The 20,382-nt window shown below is 41.7% G+C and overlaps 1 protein-coding gene across 11 annotated transcripts in view; it reads left to right on the top strand.

The window, feature by feature from the left end:
* The window catches only part of LOC139751039 (uncharacterized), a 442,294-nt gene that overhangs the window by 109,120 nt on the left and 312,792 nt on the right, over positions 1-20,382 (top strand). For 8 of the 11 annotated variants that reach the window (XM_071666163.1, XM_071666170.1, XM_071666169.1 and 5 more), the window contains exons 2-3: positions 7,970-8,177; positions 8,304-8,519. In XM_071666163.1, coding sequence (XP_071522264.1) covers positions 7,970-8,177; positions 8,304-8,519 — 424 coding nt within the window. The remainder of the gene's footprint in view (positions 1-7,969; positions 8,178-8,303; positions 8,520-20,382) is intronic. The other 3 variants (XM_071666160.1, XM_071666164.1, XM_071666166.1) reach the window with 1 other exon arrangement.

Genomic DNA, 20,382 nt, shown 5'->3' with positions numbered 1-20,382 from the left:
GGAATGCATGCATAGTGCCATTGTACAAAGGCAAAGGGGATAAAGGTGAGTGCTGAAATTACAGAGGTATAAGTTTGTTGAGTATTCCTAGGAAATTATATGGAAGGGTATTGTATGAGAGGGTCAAGGCATGTACAGAGCATCAGATTAGGGAGGAGCAGTGTGGTTTTAGAAGTGGTAGAGGTAATGTGGATCAGGTGTTTGCTTTGAAGAATGTATGTGAGAAATATGTAGAAAAACAAATGGATTTGTATGTAACATTTATGGACCTGGAGAAGGCATATGACAGAGTTGATAGAGATGCTCTGTGGAAGGTATTAAGAGTATATGGTGATAGAGATGCTCTGTGGAAGGTATTAAGAGTATATGGTGTGGAAGGCAAGTTGATAGAAGCAGTGAAAAGTTTTTATCGAGGATGTAAGGTGTGTGTGTGTGTGTATGAGTAGTAAGAGAGGAAAGTGATTGGTTCTCAGTGAATGTTGGATTGCGGCAGGGGTGTGTGATGTCTCTATGGTTGTTTAATTTGTTTATGGATGGGATTGTTAGAGAGTTGAATGTAAGAGTTTTGGAGAGAGGGGCAAGCATGAAGTCTGTTATGGATAAGAGGGCTTGGGAAGTGAGTCAGTTGTTCGCTGATGATACAGCGCTGGTGGCTGATTTGGATGAGAAACTGCAGAAGCTGGTGAGTGAGTTTGGTAAAGTGTGCGAAAGAAGAAAGCTGAGAGTAAATGTGAATAAGAGCAAGGTTATTAGGTACAGTAGGGTTGAGGGACAAGTCAGTTGGGAGGTACGTTTGAATGGAGAAAAACTGGAGGAAGTGAAGTGTTTTAGATATCTGGGAGTGGGTTTAGCAGTGGATGGAACCATGGAAATGGAAGTGAATCATAGGGTGGGGGAGGGGGTGAAGGTTCTGGGAGTGTTGAAGAATGTGTGGAAGGTGAGAACATTACCTTGGAAAGCAAAAATGGGTATTTTTGAATGAATAGTGTTTCAAATAATGTTATGTGGTTAAGAGGCATGGGCTATAGATAGGGTTGTGCGTAGGAGGATGGATGTTTTGGAAATGAGATATTTGAGGACAATATTTGGTGTGAGGTGGTTTGATCGAGTAAGTAATGAGATGTGTGGTTGAGAGAGCTGAAGAGGGTGTATTGAAATGGTTTGGTCAAATGGAAAGAATGAGTGAGGAAAGATTGACAAAGAGGATGTATGTACCAGAGGTGGAGGGAATGAGGAGAAGTGGGAGACCAAATTGGAGGTGGAAGGATGAAATGAAAAAGATATTGAACGATCGGGGCCTGAACATGCAGGAGGGTGAAAGGCGTGCAAGGAATAGAGTGAATTTGAACAATGTTATATACAGGGGTCAACGTGCTGTCAGTGGATTGAACCAGAGCGTGTGAAGCGTTTGGAGTAAACCGTAGAAAGTTCTGTGGGGCCTGGATGTGGAAAGGAAGCTGTGGTTTTGGTGCATTATACATGACAGCTAGAGAGACTGAGTGTGAACAAATGTGGCCTTTGTTGTCTTTTCTTAGCGCTACCTCGCGTACATTTAGGGGGAGGGGGTTGTAATTTCATGTGTGGCGGGGTGGTGATTGGAATGAATAAAGGCAAACAGTAAGAACTGTGTGCGTGTGTATATATGTATATGTCTGTGTGTGTATATGTATGTATACATTGAGATGTATAGTTATGTATATTTGCGTGTGTGGACGTGTATGTATATACATGTTTATGTGGGTGTGTTGGGCCATGCTTTCGTCTGTTTCCTTACGCTACTTTGCTAACGCGGGAGACAGCGACAAAGCAAAATGAAATAGAAAATGTCTGCATATGTATATTTATATGTACATGTTGAAATGTATAGTTATGTATGTGGGAATGTGTGGACATGTATGTATGTTCATGTGTATTTGGGTGGGTTGGGCCATTCTGTCATCTGTTTCCTTGTGCTAATGCAGGAGACAATGACAAAGTATAATAAAGATAGAATACACACACACACACACACACACACATAAATCCCCATATATGCACATATACTTATCAACATATACACATATACATACATACACATCACAGACATAGACATGTATACATATTCATACTTGCTTGCCTTTATCCTTTCTTTTTTCTACCCTGCCCCACAGGAAACAGCATATATATTATTCATTTATTCATTATACCCTGTGACTCACTTCTGCTTCCATGGTTCCATCCACTGCCAAATCTACTCCCAGATATCTAAAACACTTCACTTCCTCCAGTTTTTCTCCATTCAAACTTACCTTCCAGTTGACTTGTCCCTCAACCCTACTGTACCTAATAACCTTGCTCTTATTCACATTTACTCTCAGCTTTCTTCTTTCACACACTTTACCAAACTCAGTCACCAGCTTCTGCAGTTTCTCACCAGCGCTGTATCATCAGCGAACAACAACTGACTCACTTCCCAAGCCCTCTCACCCACAACAGACTGCATACTTGCCCCTCTCTCCAGAGCTCTTGCATTTACCTCCCTGACAACCCCATCCATAAACAAATTAAACAACCATGGAGACATCACGCACCCCTGCCGCAATCCAACACTCACTTAGAACCAATCACTTTCCTCTCTTCCTACACATACACATGCCTCACATCCCTAATAAAAACTTCTCACGGCTTCTAACAACTTGCCTCCCACACAATATATTCTTATACCTTCCACAGAGCATCTCTATCCTCTCTATCATATGCTTTCTCCAGATCCATAAATGCTATATAAAAATCCATTTGCTTTTCTAATTATTTCTCACATACATTTTTTCAAAGGAAACACCTGCTCCACACATCCTCTACCACTTCTGAAACCACACTGCTCTTCCCCAATCTTATGCTCTGTACATGCTCTCACCCTCTCAATCAATACCCTCCCATATAATATCCCAGGAATACTCAACAAACTTATACCTCTGTAATTTCAGCACTCACCTTTATCCCCTTTGCCTTTGTACAATGGCACTATGCATGCATTCTGCCAATCCTCAAGCACCTCACCATGAGTCATACATACATTAAATATCCTTACCAACCAGTCAACAACACAGTCACCCCCCTTTTTTAATGAATTTCACTGCAATACCATTCAAAGCCATCGCCTTGCTGGCTATCATTTTCCACAAAGCTTTTACTACCTCTTCTCTGTTTACCAAATCATTCTCTCAAACACTCTCACTTTGCACACCACCTCGACCCAAACACCCTATATCTGCCACTCTATCATCTAACAAAATCAACGAACCTTCAAAGTACTCACTCCGTCTCCTTCTCACATCACCACTACTTGTTATTACCTCACCATATGCTCCCTTCACCGATGTTCCCATTTGTTCTCTTGTCTTACGCACTTTATTTACCTCCTTCCAAAACATCTTTTTATTCTCCCTAAAATTTAATGATACTCTCTCACCCTAACTCTCATTTGCCCTCTTTTTCACCTCTTGCACCTTTCTCTTGACCTCCTGCCGCTTTCTTTTATACATCTCCCACTCATTTGCACTATTTCCCTGCAAAACTCGTCCAAATGCCTCTCTCTTCTCTGTCTCTAATAATCTTACTTCTTCATCCCACCACTCATTACCCTTTCTAATCTGTCCACCTTCCACGCTTTTCATGCCACAAGCATCATTTGCACAAGCCATCACTGCTTCCCTAAGTACCTCCCATTCCTCCCCCACTCCCCTTACATCCTTTGCTTTCACCTTTTTCCATTCTGCACTTGGTCTCTTCTGGTACTTCCTCACACAAGTCTCCTTCCCAAGCTCACCACTCTCTTCACCCCAGCATTCTCTCTTCTTTTCTGAAGACCTCTACAAATTTTCACCTTTGCCTCCTCAAGATAATGATCAGACATCCCTCCAGTTGCACCTATCAGCACATTAACATCCAAAAGTCTCTCGTGCGCTTATCAATTAACATGTAATCCAGTAACGCCCTCTGGCCATCTCTCCTACTCCCATACGTATACTTATGTATATCTCTTTTTAAACCAGGTATTCCCAATCACCAGTCCTTTTTCAGTGCACAAATCTACAAGCTCTTCACCATTTCCATTTGCAACACTGAACACCCCATGTATACCAATTATTCCCTCAACTGCCACATTACTCACCTTTGCATTCAAATCACCCATCACTATAACCCGGTCTCATGCATCAAAACTACTAACACTCACTCAGCTGCTCCCAAAACACTTGCCTCTCATGATCTTTCTTATTCCCTGGTGCATAGGCGCCAATAATCACCCATCTCTCTCCATCCACTTTCAGTTTTACCCATATCAATCTAGAGTTTACTTTATTACACTCTATCACATACTCCCAATACTGTTGTTTCAGTAGTGATACTCCTTCCCTTGCTCTTGTCCTCTCACCAACCCCTGACTTTATTCCCAAAACATTCCCAAACCACTCTTCCCTTTTACCCTTGAGCTTCATTTCTCTCAGAGCCAAAACATCCAGGTTCCTTTCCTCAAACATACTACCTATCTCTCCTTTTTTCTCATCTTGGTAACATCCACACATTTAGAAACCCCAATCTGAGCCTTCGAGGAGGATTAGCACTCCCCGCGTGACTCCTTCTGGGGTTTCTAGTCCCCCGCTCCCATCCCCTTGGTCGTCTTCGGTGACGTGAAGAATGCGTGGGAAGTATTTTTTCTTCCCTCTCCCCAGGGTGAAGGTTCTGGGAGTGTTGAAAAATGTATGGAAGGTGAGAACATTTTCTCGGAAAGCAAAAATGGATATGTTTGAAGGAATAGTGATTCCAACAATGTTATATGGTTGCAAGGCATGGGCTATAGATAGAGTTGTGCGGAGGAGGTTGAATGTGTTGGAAATGAGATGTTTGAGGACAATATGTGGTGTGAGGTGGTTTGATCGAGTAAGTAATGAAAGGGTAAGAGAGATGTATAGTAATAAAAAGAGTGTGGTTGAATGAGCAGAATAGGGTTTTTTGAAATGGTTTGGTCACATGAAGAGAATGAGCGAGGAAAGATTGACAAAGAGGATACGTGTGTCAGAGGTGGAGGGAACGAGGAGAAGTGGGAGACCAAACTGGAGGTGGAAAGATGTAATGAAAAAGATTTTGAGTAATCGGGGCCTGAACATGCAGGAAGGTGAAAGGTGTGCAAGGAATAGAGTGAATTGGAAAGGTGCGGTATACTGGGGTCGATGTGCTGTCAGTGGATTGAACCAGGGCATGTGAAGCGTCTGGGGTAAACCATGGAAAGTTTTGTGGGGCCTGGATGTGGAAAGGGAGCTGTGGTTTCGGTGCATTACACATGACAGCTAGAGACTGAGTGTGAATGAATATGGCCTTGTTGTCTTTTCCTAGTGCTACCTCACGCGCATACGAGGAGAGGGGGTTGTCATTTCATGTGTGGTGGGATGGCGACGGGAATGAATAAAGGCAGCAAGTATGAATTATGTACTTGTATATATATGTACATGTCTGTGTATGGATATATATGTATGCATTGAACTGTATGGGTATGTTTATTTGTGTGTGTGGATGTGTATGTATACATATATGTATGTGGGTGGGTTGAGCCATTCTTTCGTTTGTTTCCTTGCGCTACCTCGCTAACGCGGGAGACAGTGACAGAGTATGATGAATGAATATAAATGAAAAAAAAATGTTTGTTATACTTGATCGTTGTTTCCTATATCAGTGAGGTAGTGCCAGGAAACAGACAATGAAAGACCTCATCCACAAATATACACACATGAATATACATACATATACATACATATACGTATTCATATCAACTGATACACTTATATATACATATACATAAACATACACGGACATATACATATATACACATGTATATATGTATATATACATATTCGTGCCTGCTTGCTGTCATCCATTTCTGGCACTGCCCCACCTCTGATGATTTGATCATTACACAAAAATGTACTTTGGATCTTATCGTGTTTTATTTCCCCGTGTATTAGAAGGAATTTGCTCGATCATGCGCTCATTTGGATGTGGATAGCGAGTTGTAGTTTCAGTGCATTACGCATGGCAGTTAGTGACTGAGTGTGAACAAATGTGGCCATTTTTGTCTGTTTTCCTGGCATTACCTTGCTGATGCAGGGGGTGGTGATGCTATTTCCGGTGGGATGAGGTGGCTCTTGGGGATGGAAGAAGGTAAGTGAGTATGAGTATGTACATGGGTATATATGTATGCTGTGTCTCTGTATGTATAAGTGTAAATGTTGATATGTATATGTATATGGATGTATATATATGTGTATGGGCATGTATGTATGTATGAGTGGATGGGTCTTTCTTCCTCTGTTTCCTGGCGCTGCCTCACTGATGCAGGAAATGGCGATCAAGTATAATAATGATACTGATAATAATGATAATGATATTAATGATAATTATAATAGTATATAGGTTCATGGAGCATTGGGGAATATGTGAAAAGAGAGGTATTTATCTGAGAGGGCAAAAATGGGTATGTTTGAAGGTATAGTAGTCCCAATTATGTATAATGGTTGTAAGGCAAGGGCTATAGATGAAGATGTGTGGAGGAGGGTGTATGTGTTGGAAATGATATTTTTGAGGATACTGTGTGTTGTGAGGTGGTTTTGTTGAGTAAGTAATGAAAGGGTAAAAGAGAGGTGTGCTAATAAGAAGTGTAGTTGAGAGGGCTGAAGAGGTGTGCTTAAATAGCTTAGACATATGGAGAGAATGCATTAGGAGAGATTGACTGAAAGGGTATATGTGTCAGAATGGGAGGGTACAAGTAGAAAGGGAAGGCCAAACTGAAGTTGGAAGAATGGAGTGAAAAATATTTCAAGTGGTTGGGGCTGAACATATAGGATGGTGAAAGGCATATATAAGATTAAGTGAATTGGAACGATGTATACTTCACACATAGGCCATGGTTGTACCTTTCCCCTTTGTCTGACATGAGCAATTGACCCTTTAAGAGTGTTTGCTGATGCTATACCTTGGCCTAAGACATCTTTACTTTCCAATAAAACTTCCCCCAAGGTAAGTGAGGGCTGAAATGGGCAAACTGTGCTAGTGCAGCTGGCATACTGGTTAGCACTGTTGGCTGTATAACCCCAGTCGTGTTATATGGGTAACTGATACCAAAGGAATTTTCAATTCCCAGTTTCGTGTGGTGCAAGGCATTTCTACATGCTGCTAAAGCATGCCTTCCAATTTGAGGGCCATAAGAAGCAAACCATATAAGTTCAGCTCGAGTACCATACCAACTCTATGAATTGGTCAAGTACAGTTTAAATCCTTAGAGGGTTAATTGGGTCCCTACTTAATTAAGTTGTGTATCAATTATCTCTGAAGTAAAGGGGAAAAAATGGGAAGGCAGAAATTTTAAGATAATGAGTTTTATCCTTTGGCACTTTGGAAGAAAGTGTTGGTCACTTTTTGGGTTAGATTATTTAATTCAGTTGTATGTATTCTCTTTGAATTCAGATGTTTGAATTCTCCTTGCACAGTGATGACTGTTATGATGCAATGAATTTGTGTATTATCATTATTTCCATACTTGTTTTGACTACACTAATGAATCAAATTTTATGAAAGGAATCCCCTGTTCTTGGTAATGGGCTGGTTGATACAGTATAAAATTTTAGCCTCTACTCTTCTGAATATGATTTTAAAGGGATCAGTCTTAAATTGTATCTGAATTATGTAGGTGTAGGCAGAACTTTGCTTAAGGAAGAAATGATGCTTGCTTGTGTTGCTAACATTCTAAGGTTGCAGAACTTTGCTTAAGCTTAATGATGCTTGTGTTGCTGACATTCTAAGGTGTAGCGAAATAATTTCAAAAATTATAGGCAAGCTGAAAATGATCGTAAAATCAGAGTAAGCTAGAATAGAAGCCATTCCTTATTTCATAGAACCACTCTCATGGCAAACTATTTCTATTTCTACTTGGGAACAGCAGTAAGCAGCACATGATCGCCATGGGTAGTGACCAACACTTTTGCCTGCGGTGGAACAACTTTCACAGCAACATTGCCACATCATTTGAGCATCTCCGTGACCATGAGGACTTTGTGGACGTGACACTGGCATGTGAGGGGCGCAGTCTGAAGGCCCATAAGGTGGTTCTTTCAGCCTGCTCCCCCTATTTCAGAAATTTGCTCAAGGTAAGACAAGAAGCTCAGTGATTAGATGATCATACTTTAGGTGATTAGTGGACCATTTCTTGTAATGATGCATGTCATTGATATTGGGTATTTATAGTCATTTACAAATATTCTTTCTTTTTACAGCAAAATCCTTGCCAGCACCCTATTATAATTTTACGAGATGTGGCATATGTGGATATGTCTGCTCTTCTTAGCTTTGTGTATCAAGGGGAAGTTTATGTATCTCAAGACAGACTAACAACCTTTTTACGCACGGCTGAGATGCTTCACATTAAGGGACTAACGGAACAGAATCAGCAGCAATCTCACATAGCTGCACACCAGCTGCAAAGAGATCAGGTAAGTGATTTCAGTGATATAATTTGCTTCTGATTAATTTTTCTATTTTTTTAGGAAGAAAATATTGGAAGGGCACATCATAAAATGTTGAAACCAGCCTTCAGGGAAGTTTTGAGCACCATATTGCAGGTGGCTGTGGCCACCCCCTTGAGGGAGTTCCAAGTGAGAATAGGCATCAGAGATATAGAATAGATAGATATTGCAGGTATTGAAAGTGTAGTAATGCCCCTTTGCAAATGCTATAGTGGTATTGTATGAGGAATAAGAAAAGGTGAATAATTGAACAGAAGTATAGTACAGAGGAAGAGGGAAATAAGTGAAAATATGATGAGTTGAAGAAGGGTCTTTTAAGTGGAAAAGAAGAAATACAGGTATATTATAAAAAAAATCCGGAAATGCTTAGGACTTGGACAGTTGTAAATTTTATTCTTATAGATTTCTTAATACATTTACAGAATACATAAAGAAATCTGACCTTTTTGTGCAGAGAAAAATTTAGGCCAAGGTTTCACACATAATGATATACTGCTCATGTGCTTATTTCTGAATCTTGTTATTTGCAGTGTCACTTTTAGATTTGATTGGAATGACAAAAGTAATGAATGAAATAGGAAATTTCATTATGACAGAATTTAGATGTGATATTGAGGATTCCTAGTGATGCATGATGTTTTCTCTTGGATGAAAGGGATTAAAACCAACAGACAGCATCAGAAAACCACTGTACAGGTATAACCTGTTTGGCACCAGCCAGGGTGGTTCTTACCTTTTGTATATCTTTCATTGGTTACTGAGGTAGTCTAAACCTACCGCTTCTTCTAGGACCAGGCTGTTATGTTAATTCTTTCCTCAGTTGGGCTCTTAGAGGCAGTGTCATATAGGCAGATGCATCCACCATAACTCACTGCTTCTGGAGTTCGTTTTATCCATATTAGGCTCCTGCAGTGCTCAGAAAACTGGCCATGTCCACAGGGTGAGACCCCAGGTCATAAAGTGTTGTCATGTTGTGTGTGCATCTATGTTCAGAAACTGCAGGGCAATTGAGGAATTGTAGTTGTAAGTTAGTAGGCAGCCAACAACTAGGGAGGTATATTACCTGTACTGCTTAGTAGGCCAGTAATTCAATGGTTGTCAAGTTGCATTCCTCTGACTCAGGTAACTGTCTTTCCTTTCTGCCTCACCTACATGTGGACTACTGGCATTGTGTCCATAAACATGCAGTCTCTCATTGTTACACTTAACACTTGACAACACTTAACTCACATAGCTCATTCTTCATAACTCGAGATTTTCCTGCGGTGAACACTAAACTAACCCTGCCTTTTGGCAGAGTGGTAGGAGCAATAGATAGTAGTAAGTAGGTACATTTAGGCAGGAGCATTAGGTAGAAGTGAAGTGTAGGAACTTTAGGTAGGAGCATTAGGTAGAAGTAGTCAGTAGGAATATTAGGTAGGAATTTCTACGAACAGTGTGCCGTAGTTACCCTCTGCCAGTTGCCTGTTAAAGGTGAGACACTGAAGTTCACTGGATATGGAGACTATTGTTGTGGCCACCCCTTTGAGATTGCTATGGCCACCCTTTTGAGGGAGAACTAGGAGGGAACAGGCATCAGAGATGTAGATCGATGAGTAGATAGTTTGAGCAGTTAGTGTTTGGTGTCATCTTTAAGGTAGTTGCATCATGGACATTAAGTCTTGGGATCTATTGAAACTGTGTTTAAGATATCGTTGTAGTGATGAATGATGTTTGGAGCATAAGGGGGAAAGAGTGAATCTTGTTTGTTTCTTATGGGTGTATGTCTGGTGAGATGGAATTTAGACTGTTTGGAGGTTGGTTGTATTGTGCATACCTGGTTATTTCATTGTGTAGGTGTTTTGTCGGTGTTCTGTATGTAGGGAGTGGGGTGATCTGTGAGTTGAGGTTACTGACTTATGAGCTGGGGTAGGCTTTATATTTCTTTCAGGAGGTTGATGGTTAGTTCTTTGCTGCTGCATAGAATTGAGTGCTGAGCTTGTTGAGGTAGGGTAGTATTTCAAGGATCATCATTTCATTGTGATGATATTGAGTGTTTTTGATTGCTAAACATTTAATGATCGTTCTGAGTGCACTAATTGGCATGGTTTGTATCTTTGCTATATTTCCTTTTGAGAGGGTGGGAGACCAGGTAGGTAAGACAGTCTGAAGAGGAGTAGATGAATTCTTTGGACAGGATGCTGAGGAATGATTTTTCTTATCCAAATATGGTGCCAGTTTATTGTTAACATGGTATGGTTAGCGTTTTACTTTTGTGGTGGGCTCCCTGCATTAGTGAGGTAGCACCAAGAACAGACGATGAAAGGCCACATCCTCGTAAATTCACAGCTCCCTCTGCACAACCAGGCCCCACACACATTTCCATGGTTAACCCTAGATATTTCATATGCCCTAGTTTAGTCTATTGACAGCACATCAACCCCAATGTACCACATCATTCCAATTCCCTGTATCTCTTGCACACCTTTCTTCCTCCCCCTGTATCTCTTGCACACCTTTCTTCCTCCTGCATTTTCAGGCCCTGATTGTTCAAGTCTTTTTCCCTTCCATCCTTCAGTCTCCAACTTGGTCTTCCCATTTTTCCTGTTCCCTCCATTTCTGACATCTATATCCTCTTTGTCAACCTTTCCTCACTCATTCTCTCCATATGTTCAAATCATTTCAGTACACCCTCTTCTGCTTTCACACACGCACCTTTTATTACCATACATGTTTTACCCTTTCATTACATCCTTTTTCATCACATCCACCATCCTCTGCTTAGTCTTTTCTATATCCCTTGTCTCAAATCTTTATATTGTTGGGACTACTATTCTTTCAAACATACCCATTTTTGCCTTCCAAGATAACGTTCAATCGTTCCACACATTCTTCATTGTTCCCAGAACCTTCGCCCTCTCTCCCACCCTGTGAGTCATTTCTGCTTCCTTGGTTCCATTCGCTTCCATGTCCACTCCCAGAAATTTAAAACACTGTGCTTCCTCCAATTCTTCTTTCAAAATCACACCCCTGACTACCCTGTCCCTCAACCCAGCTGAACCTAATAACCTTGCTTTTTTTCACATTTGCTCTCAACTTTCTCCTTTCATGCCCTCATACAAACTCAGTCACCAACAGTGTGAAAGGAAAGCTGCTAGAAGCAGCAAGAAGTTTCTATCAATGGTGTATGGCTAATTTATGAGTTAGAAGAGAGGAGAGTGAATGGTTCCAAGTAAAGGTTGGTCTGTGGCAGGGATGTGCAATTTCACTAAAGTTGTTCATTTTGTTTATATTTAGGGTGGTAAGGGAGGTAAATGCAAGGGGTGAGTATGCAGTCTGTAGGGGATGAGAGGTCCTGGGAAGTAAAATGTTTGCTGATGATAAAGCATTGGTAGTAGGGTCAAGTGACAAACTGCAGAAGTTGGTATTTTCAACTTAAGATATTTTCAACTTCTATTGGGTTTATTGGAACATAACCTCACTGTAAGTTGGGTAGCACCTGTAGTCATTTTCTTATCATGGGCAATCATAGCCGAGCAGTTAGTGTTCCCAACTACCTTGCAAGGGTCCTTCTACAACATGCAGGGAATACATGGGAAGTATTCTTTCTCCCTTATCCCCAGATGTGTGTATTTTACTTATATTTATTAATCTTAATTGTTGTTTCCCGCGTCAGTGAGGTAGCGCCAGGAAACAGACGAGGAATGGCCTTCCACTCATACACTCTTTACTTATTTATTTATTTATTTTGCTTTGTCGCTGTCTCTCACATTAGTGAGGTAGCGCAAGGAAAGAGACGAAAGATTGGCCCAACCCACCCACATACATATGTATATACATACACGTCCACACATGCACATACACATACCTATACATCTCAACGTATACATATATGTACACACACAGACATATACATATATACACATGTGCATAATTCATACTGTCTGCCTTTATTCATTCCCATCGCCACCCTGCCACACATGAAATAACAACCCCCTCCCCCAGCATGTGCATGAGGTAGCACTAGGAAAAGACAACAAAGGCCACATTCGTTCACACTCAGTCTCTAGCTGTCATGTAATAATGCACCGAAACCACAGCTCCTTTTCCACATCCAGGCCCCACAGAACTTTCCATGGTTTACCCCAGATGCTTCACATGCCCTGGTTCAATCCATTGACAGCATGTCGACGCCGGTATACCACATCGTTCCAATTCACTATATTCCTTGCATGCCTTTCACCCTCCTGCATGTGCAGGCCCTGATCACTCAACGTCTTTTTCACTCCATCTTTCCACCTCCAGTTTGGTCTCCCATTTCTCCTCGTTCCCTTGACCTCTGACACATATATCCTCTTGGTCAATCTTTCCTCACTCATTCTCTCCATGTGACCAAACCATTTCAAAACACCCTCTTCTGCTCTCTCAACCACACTCTTTTTATTACCACACATCTCTCTTCCCCTATCATTACTTACTCGATCAAACCACCGCACACCACATATTGTCCTCAAACATCTCATTTCCAGCACATCCACCCTCCTGCGCACAACTCTATCCATAGCCCACGTCTCGAACCATATAACATTGTTGCAACCCCTATTCCTTCAAACATACCCATTTTTGCTTTCCGAGATAATGTTCTTGACTTCCACACATTCTTCAACGCTCCCAGAACTTTCGCCCCCTCCCCCACCCTATGATTCACTTCTGCTTCCATGTTTCCATCCGCTGCCAAATCCACTCCCAGATATATAAAGCACTTCACTTCCTCCAGTTTTTCTCCATTCAAACTTACCTCCCAGTTGACTTGACCCTCAACCCCACTGTACCTAATAACCTTGCTCTTATTCACATTTACTCTCAGCTTTCTTCTTTTACACACTTTACCAAACTCAGTCACCAGCTTCTGCAGTTTCTCACATGAATCAGCCACCAGCGCTGTATCATCAGCGAACAACAACTGACTCACTTCCCAAGCTCTCTCATCCACAACAGACTTCATACTTGCCCCTCTTTCCAAAACTTTTGCATTCACCTCCCTAACCGCCCCATCCATAAACAAATTAAACAGCCATGGAGACATCACACACCCCTGCAGCAAACCAACATTCACTGAGAACCAATCACTTTCGTCTCTTCCTATACATACACATGCCTTACATCCTCAATAAAAACTTTTCACTGCTTGTAACAACTTACCCCCCCTCCTGCACCATATATTCTTAATACCTTTCACAGAGCATCTCTATCAACTCTATCATATGCCTTCTCCAGATCCATAAATGCTACATACAAATCCATTTGCTTTTCTAAGTATTTCTCACATACATTCTTCAAAGAAAACACCTGATCCACACATCCTCTACCACTTCTGAAACCACACTGCTCTTCCCCAGTCTGATGCTCTGTACATGCCTTCACCCTCTCAATCAATACCCTCCCATATAATTTACCAGGAATACTCGACAAACTTATACCTCTGTAATTTAAGCACTCACTTTTATCCCCTTTGCCTTTGTACAATTGGCACTATGCAAGCATTCCGCCAATCCTCAGGCACCTCACCATGAGTCATACATACATTAAATAACCTTACCAACCAGTCAACAATACAGTCACCCCCTTTTTTTGATAGATTCCACTGCAAAATCATCCAAACCCGTTGCTTTGCCGGCTTTCATCCGCAAAGCTTTTACTACCTCTTCTCTGTTTACCAAATCATTTTCCCTAACCCTCTCACTTTGCACACCACCTCAACCAAAACACCCTATATCTGCCACTCTATCATCAAACACATTCAACAAACCTTCAAAATACTCATTCCATCTCCTTCTCACATCACCACTACTTGTTATCACCTCCCTATTATCCCCCGTCACTGATGTTCCCATTTGTTCCCTTGTCTTACACACTTTATTTACCTCCTTCCAAAACATCTTTTTATTCTCCCTAAAATTTAATGATACTCTCTCACCCCAACTCTCATTTGCCCTCTTTTTCACCTCTTGCACCTTTCTCTTGACCTCCTGCCTCTTTCTTTTATACATCTCCCACTCATTTGCATTATTTCCTTGCAAAAATCATCCAAATGCCTCTCTCTTCTCTTTCACTAATACTCTTCCTTCTTCATCCCACCACTCACTACCCTTTCTAATCTGCCCACCTCCTACACTTCTCATGCCACAAGCATGTTTTGCGCAAGCCATCACTGCTTCCCTGAATACATCCTATTCCTCCCCCACTCCCCTTATGTCCTTTGTTCTCACCTTTTTCCATTCTGTACTCAGTCTCTCCTGGTTCTTCCTCACACAAGTCTCCTTCCCAAGCTCACTTACTCTCACCACTCTCTTCACCCCAACATTCTCTCTTCTTTTCTGAAAACCTCTACAAATCTTCACCTTTGCCTCCACAAGATAATGATCAGACATCCCTCCAGTTGCACCTCTCAGCACATTAACATCCAAAAGTCTCTCTTTCGCGCACCTATCAATTAACATGTAATCCAATAACACTCTCTGGCCATCTCTCCTACTTACACACATATACTTATGTATATCTCTCTTTTTAAACCAGGTATTCCCAATCACAAGTCCTTTTTCAGCACATAAATCTACAAGCTCTTCCCCATTTCCATTTACAACACTGAACACCCCATGTTTACCAATTATTCCCTCAACTGCCACATAACTCACCTTTGCATTCAAATCACCCATCACTATAACCCGGTCTCATGCATCAAAACTACTAACACACACACTCAACTGCTCCCAAAACACTTGCCTCTCATGATCTTTCTTCTCATGCCCAGGTGCATATGCACCAATAATCACCCATCTCTCTCCATCCACTTTCAGTTTTACCCATATCAATCTAGAGTTTACTTTCTTACACTCTATCACATACTCCCACGACTCCTGTTTCAGGAGTAGTGCTACTACTTCCCTTGCTCTTGTCCTCTCACTAACCCCTGACTTTACTCCCAAGACATTCCCAAACCGCTCTTCCCTTTTACCCTTGAGCTTCGTTTCACTCGGACCCAAAACATCCAGGTTCCTTTCCTCAAACATACTACTTATCTCTCCTTGTTTCTCATCTTGGTTACATCCACACACATTTAGACACCCCAATCTGAGCCTTTGAGGAGGATGAGCACTCCCTGCGTGACTCCTTCTTCTGTTTCCCCATTTAGAAAGTTAAAATACATATGCATACATTTACATATCAACATGTACATACATATAAATACACATACACAAATATATACATATGTACATGTTCAGACTTGCTTGCCTTCATCTATTCCTGTCGTTACCCCACCAAACAGGAAAACAGCATCGCTGCCCCCCACTTTAGTGAGGTAGTGCCAGGAAAACAGACAAAAAAGGACACATTTATTTACATTCATTCACAAGCTGTCATGTGCAGTGCACCGAAACCACAACTCCCTGTTCACATTCAGGCACCACAGACCTTTCCATGGTTTGCCCGAGACGCTTTACATACCCTGGTTCATTCCATTGAAAGCATGTCGACCTCGGTATACCACATCGTTCCAATTCACTCTATTGCTTGCACGCCTCTCACCCTCCTGTGTATTCACGCCCCGATCGCTTAAGTTAATTGGATTGTAAGTTTGAATGGAGAAAAATTGGAGGAAGTGAAATGTTTTAGATATCTGGGAGTGGACTTAGAAGTGGATAGGACCATGGAAGCGGAAGTGAGTCACAGGGTGGCGAAGGGGGCGAAGGTTCTAGGAGTGATGAAGAATGTGTGCAAGGAGAGAAGTACCTCGGAGAGCAAAAATGGGTATGCTTGAAGGAATAGTGGTTCCAACAATGTTATATGGTTGCAAGGCATGGGCTATAGATAGGGTTGTATGGAGGAGGGTGGATGTGTTGGAAATGAAATGTTTGAGGACAATATGTGGTGTGAGGTGGTTTGATTGAGTAAGTAATGAAAGAGAGATGTGTGGAAACGAAAAGAGTGTGGTTGAGAGGAGATGGAGTGAGTATTTTGAAGGTTTGTTGAATGTGTTTGATGATAGAGTGGCAGATATAGATAGGGTGTGTAGGTCGTGGTGGTGTGCGAAGTGAAAGGGTCAGGGAGAATGGCTTGGTAAACAGAGAAGAGGTAGTGAAAGCTTTGCAGAAGTTGAAAGCTGGCAAGGCGATGGGTCTGGATGGTATTGCAGTGGAATTTATTAAATAAGGGGGGTTGACTTTGTTGTTGACTGGTTGGTAAGGATATTCAATGTATGTATGGTTCATGGTGAAGTGCCTGAGGATTGGCAGAATGCATGCATAGTGCCATTGTACAAAGGCAAAGGGGATAAAGGTGAGTGTTCAAATTATAGAGGTATAAGTTTGTTGAGTATTTCTGGGAAAATATATGGGGAGGGTATTGATTGAGAGGGTAAAGGCATTTACAAAGCATCAGATTATGGAAGAGCTGTGTTGTTTCATAAGTGGTAGAGGATGTGTGGATCAGATGATTGCTTTGAAGAATGTATGTGAGAAATACTTAGAAAAACAAATGGATTTATATGTAGCATTTATGGATCTGGAGAAGGCATATGATAGAGTTGATAGAGATGCGCAGTGGAAGGTATTAAGGGTATATGGCATGGGAGGTAAGTTGCTAGAGCAGTGAAAAGTTTTTATCAAAGATGTAAGGCATGTGTAAGAGTAGGAAGAGAGTGATTGGTTCCCAGTGAGTTGGTTTGCGGCAGGGGTGTGTGATGTCTCCATGGTTGTTTAATATGTTTATGAATGGGGTTGTTAGGGAGGTGAATGCAAGAGTTTTGGAGTGAGGGACAAGTATGCAGTCTGTTGTGGATGGGAGGGCCTGGGAAGTGAGTTAGTAGTTGTTCGCTGATGATACAGTGCTGGTGGCCGATTTGGGTTTGAAACTGCAGAAGTTGGTGACTGAGTTTGGTAAAGTGTGTTAAAGAAGGAAGCTGAGATTAAATGTGAATAAGAGCAAGGTTGTTAGGTACAGTAGGGTTGAGGGACAAGTCAATTGGGAGGTAAGTTTGAATGGAGAAAAAAACTGGAGGAAGTGAAGTGTTTTAGATATCTGGGAGTGGATTTGGCTGTGGATGGAGTGAGTATTTTGAAGGTTTGTTGAATGTGTTTGATGATAGAGTGGCAGATATAGGGTGTTTTGGTCGAGGTGGTGTGCATAGTGAGAGGGTTAGGGAAAATGATTTGGTAAACAGAGAAGAGGTAGTAAAAGCTTTGTGGAAGATGAAAGCTGGCAAGGCAGCAGGTTTGGATGGTATTGCAGTGGAATTTATTAAAAAAGGGGGTGACTGTATTGTTGACTGGTTGGTAAGGTTATTTAATGTATGTATGACTCATGGTAAGGTGCCTGAGGATTGGTGGAAATGCGTGCATAGTGCCATTGTACAAAGGCAAAGGGGATAAGAGTGAGTGCTCAAATTACAGAGGTATAAGTTTGTTGAGTACCCCTGGTAAATTTTATGGGAGGGTATTGATTGAGAGGGTGAAGGGATGTACAGAGCATCAGATTGGGGAAGAGCAGTGTGGTTTCAGAAGTGGTAGAGGATGTGTGGATCAGGTGTTTGCTTTGAAGAATGTAAGTGAGAAATACTTAGAAAAGCAAATGGATTTGTATATAGCATTTATGGATCTGGAGAAGGCATATGATAGAGTTGATAGAGATGCTCTGTGGAAGGTTCATTCACACTCAGTCTCTAGCTGTCATGTCAGTAATGCACCGAAACCACAGCTCCTTTTCCACATCCAGGCCCCACAGAACTTTCCATGGTTTACCCCTAGATGCTTCACATGCCTGGTTCAATCCATTGACAGCATGTCGACGCCGGTATACCACATCGTTCCAATTCACTATATTCCTTGCATGCCTTTCACCCTCCTGCATGTGCAGGCCCTGATCACTCAACGTCTTTTTCACTCCATCTTTCCACCTCCAGTTTGGTCTCCCATTTCTCCTCGTTCCCTTGACCTCTGACACATATATCCTCTTGGTCAATCTTTCCTCACTCATTCTCTCCATGTGACCAAACCATTTCAAAACACCCTCTTCTGCTCTCTCAACCACACTCTTTTTATTACCACACATCTCTCTTCCCCTATCATTACTTACTCGATCAAACCACCGCACACCACATATTGTCCTCAAACATCTCATTTCCAGCACATCCACCCTCCTGCGCACAACTCTATCCATAGCCCACGTCTCGAACCATATAACATTGTTGCAACCCCTATTCCTTCAAACATACCCATTTTTGCTTTCCGAGATAATGTTCTTGACTTCCACACATTCTTCAACGCTCCCAGAACTTTCGCCCCCTCCCCCACCCTATGATTCACTTCTGCTTCCATGTTTCCATCCGCTGCCAAATCCACTCCCAGATATATAAAGCACTTCACTTCCTCCAGTTTTTCTCCATTCAAACTTACCTCCCAGTTGACTTGACCCTCAACCCCACTGTACCTAATAACCTTGCTCTTATTCACATTTACTCTCAGCTTTCTTCTTTTACACACTTTACCAAACTCAGTCACCAGCTTCTGCAGTTTCTCACATGAATCAGCCACCAGCGCTGTATCATCAGCGAACAACAACTGACTCACTTCCCAAGCTCTCTCATCCACAACAGACTTCATACTTGCCCCTCTTTCCAAAACTTTTGCATTCACCTCCCTAACCGCCCCATCCATAAACAAATTAAACAGCCATGGAGACATCACACACCCCTGCAGCAAACCAACATTCACTGAGAACCAATCACTTTCGTCTCTTCCTATACATACACATGCCTTACATCCTCAATAAAAACTTTTCACTGCTTGTAACAACTTACCCCCCCTCCTGCACCATATATTCTTAATACCTTTCACAGAGCATCTCTATCAACTCTATCATATGCCTTCTCCAGATCCATAAATGCTACATACAAATCCATTTGCTTTTCTAAGTATTTCTCACATACATTCTTCAAAGAAAACACCTGATCCACACATCCTCTACCACTTCTGAAACCACACTGCTCTTCCCCAGTCTGATGCTCTGTACATGCCTTCACCCTCTCAATCAATACCCTCCCATATAATTTACCAGGAATACTCGACAAACTTATACCTCTGTAATTTAAGCACTCACTTTTATCCCCTTTGCCTTTGTACAATTGGCACTATGCAAGCATTCCGCCAATCCTCAGGCACCTCACCATGAGTCATACATACATTAAATAACCTTACCAACCAGTCAACAATACAGTCACCCCCTTTTTTTGATAGATTCCACTGCAAAATCATCCAAACCCGTTGCTTTGCCGGCTTTCATCCGCAAAGCTTTTACTACCTCTTCTCTGTTTACCAAATCATTTTCCCTAACCCTCTCACTTTGCACACCACCTCAACCAAAACACCCTATATCTGCCACTCTATCATCAAACACATTCAACAAACCTTCAAAATACTCATTCCATCTCCTTCTCACATCACCACTACTTGTTATCACCTCCCTATTATCCCCCGTCACTGATGTTCCCATTTGTTCCCTTGTCTTACACACTTTATTTACCTCCTTCCAAAACATCTTTTTATTCTCCCTAAAATTTAATGATACTCTCTCACCCCAACTCTCATTTGCCCTCTTTTTCACCTCTTGCACCTTTCTCTTGACCTCCTGCCTCTTTCTTTTATACATCTCCCACTCATTTGCATTATTTCCTTGCAAAAATCATCCAAATGCCTCTCTCTTCTCTTTCACTAATACTCTTCCTTCTTCATCCCACCACTCACTACCCTTTCTAATCTGCCCACCTCCTACACTTCTCATGCCACAAGCATGTTTT

Source organism: Panulirus ornatus, chromosome 10 (assembly GCF_036320965.1).
Source record: "Panulirus ornatus isolate Po-2019 chromosome 10, ASM3632096v1, whole genome shotgun sequence".
Lineage (NCBI taxonomy): Eukaryota > Metazoa > Arthropoda > Malacostraca > Decapoda > Palinuridae > Panulirus > Panulirus ornatus.
Note: the sequence above shows the minus strand (reverse complement) of the source record. Positions and strands in the feature narration are given on the sequence as shown.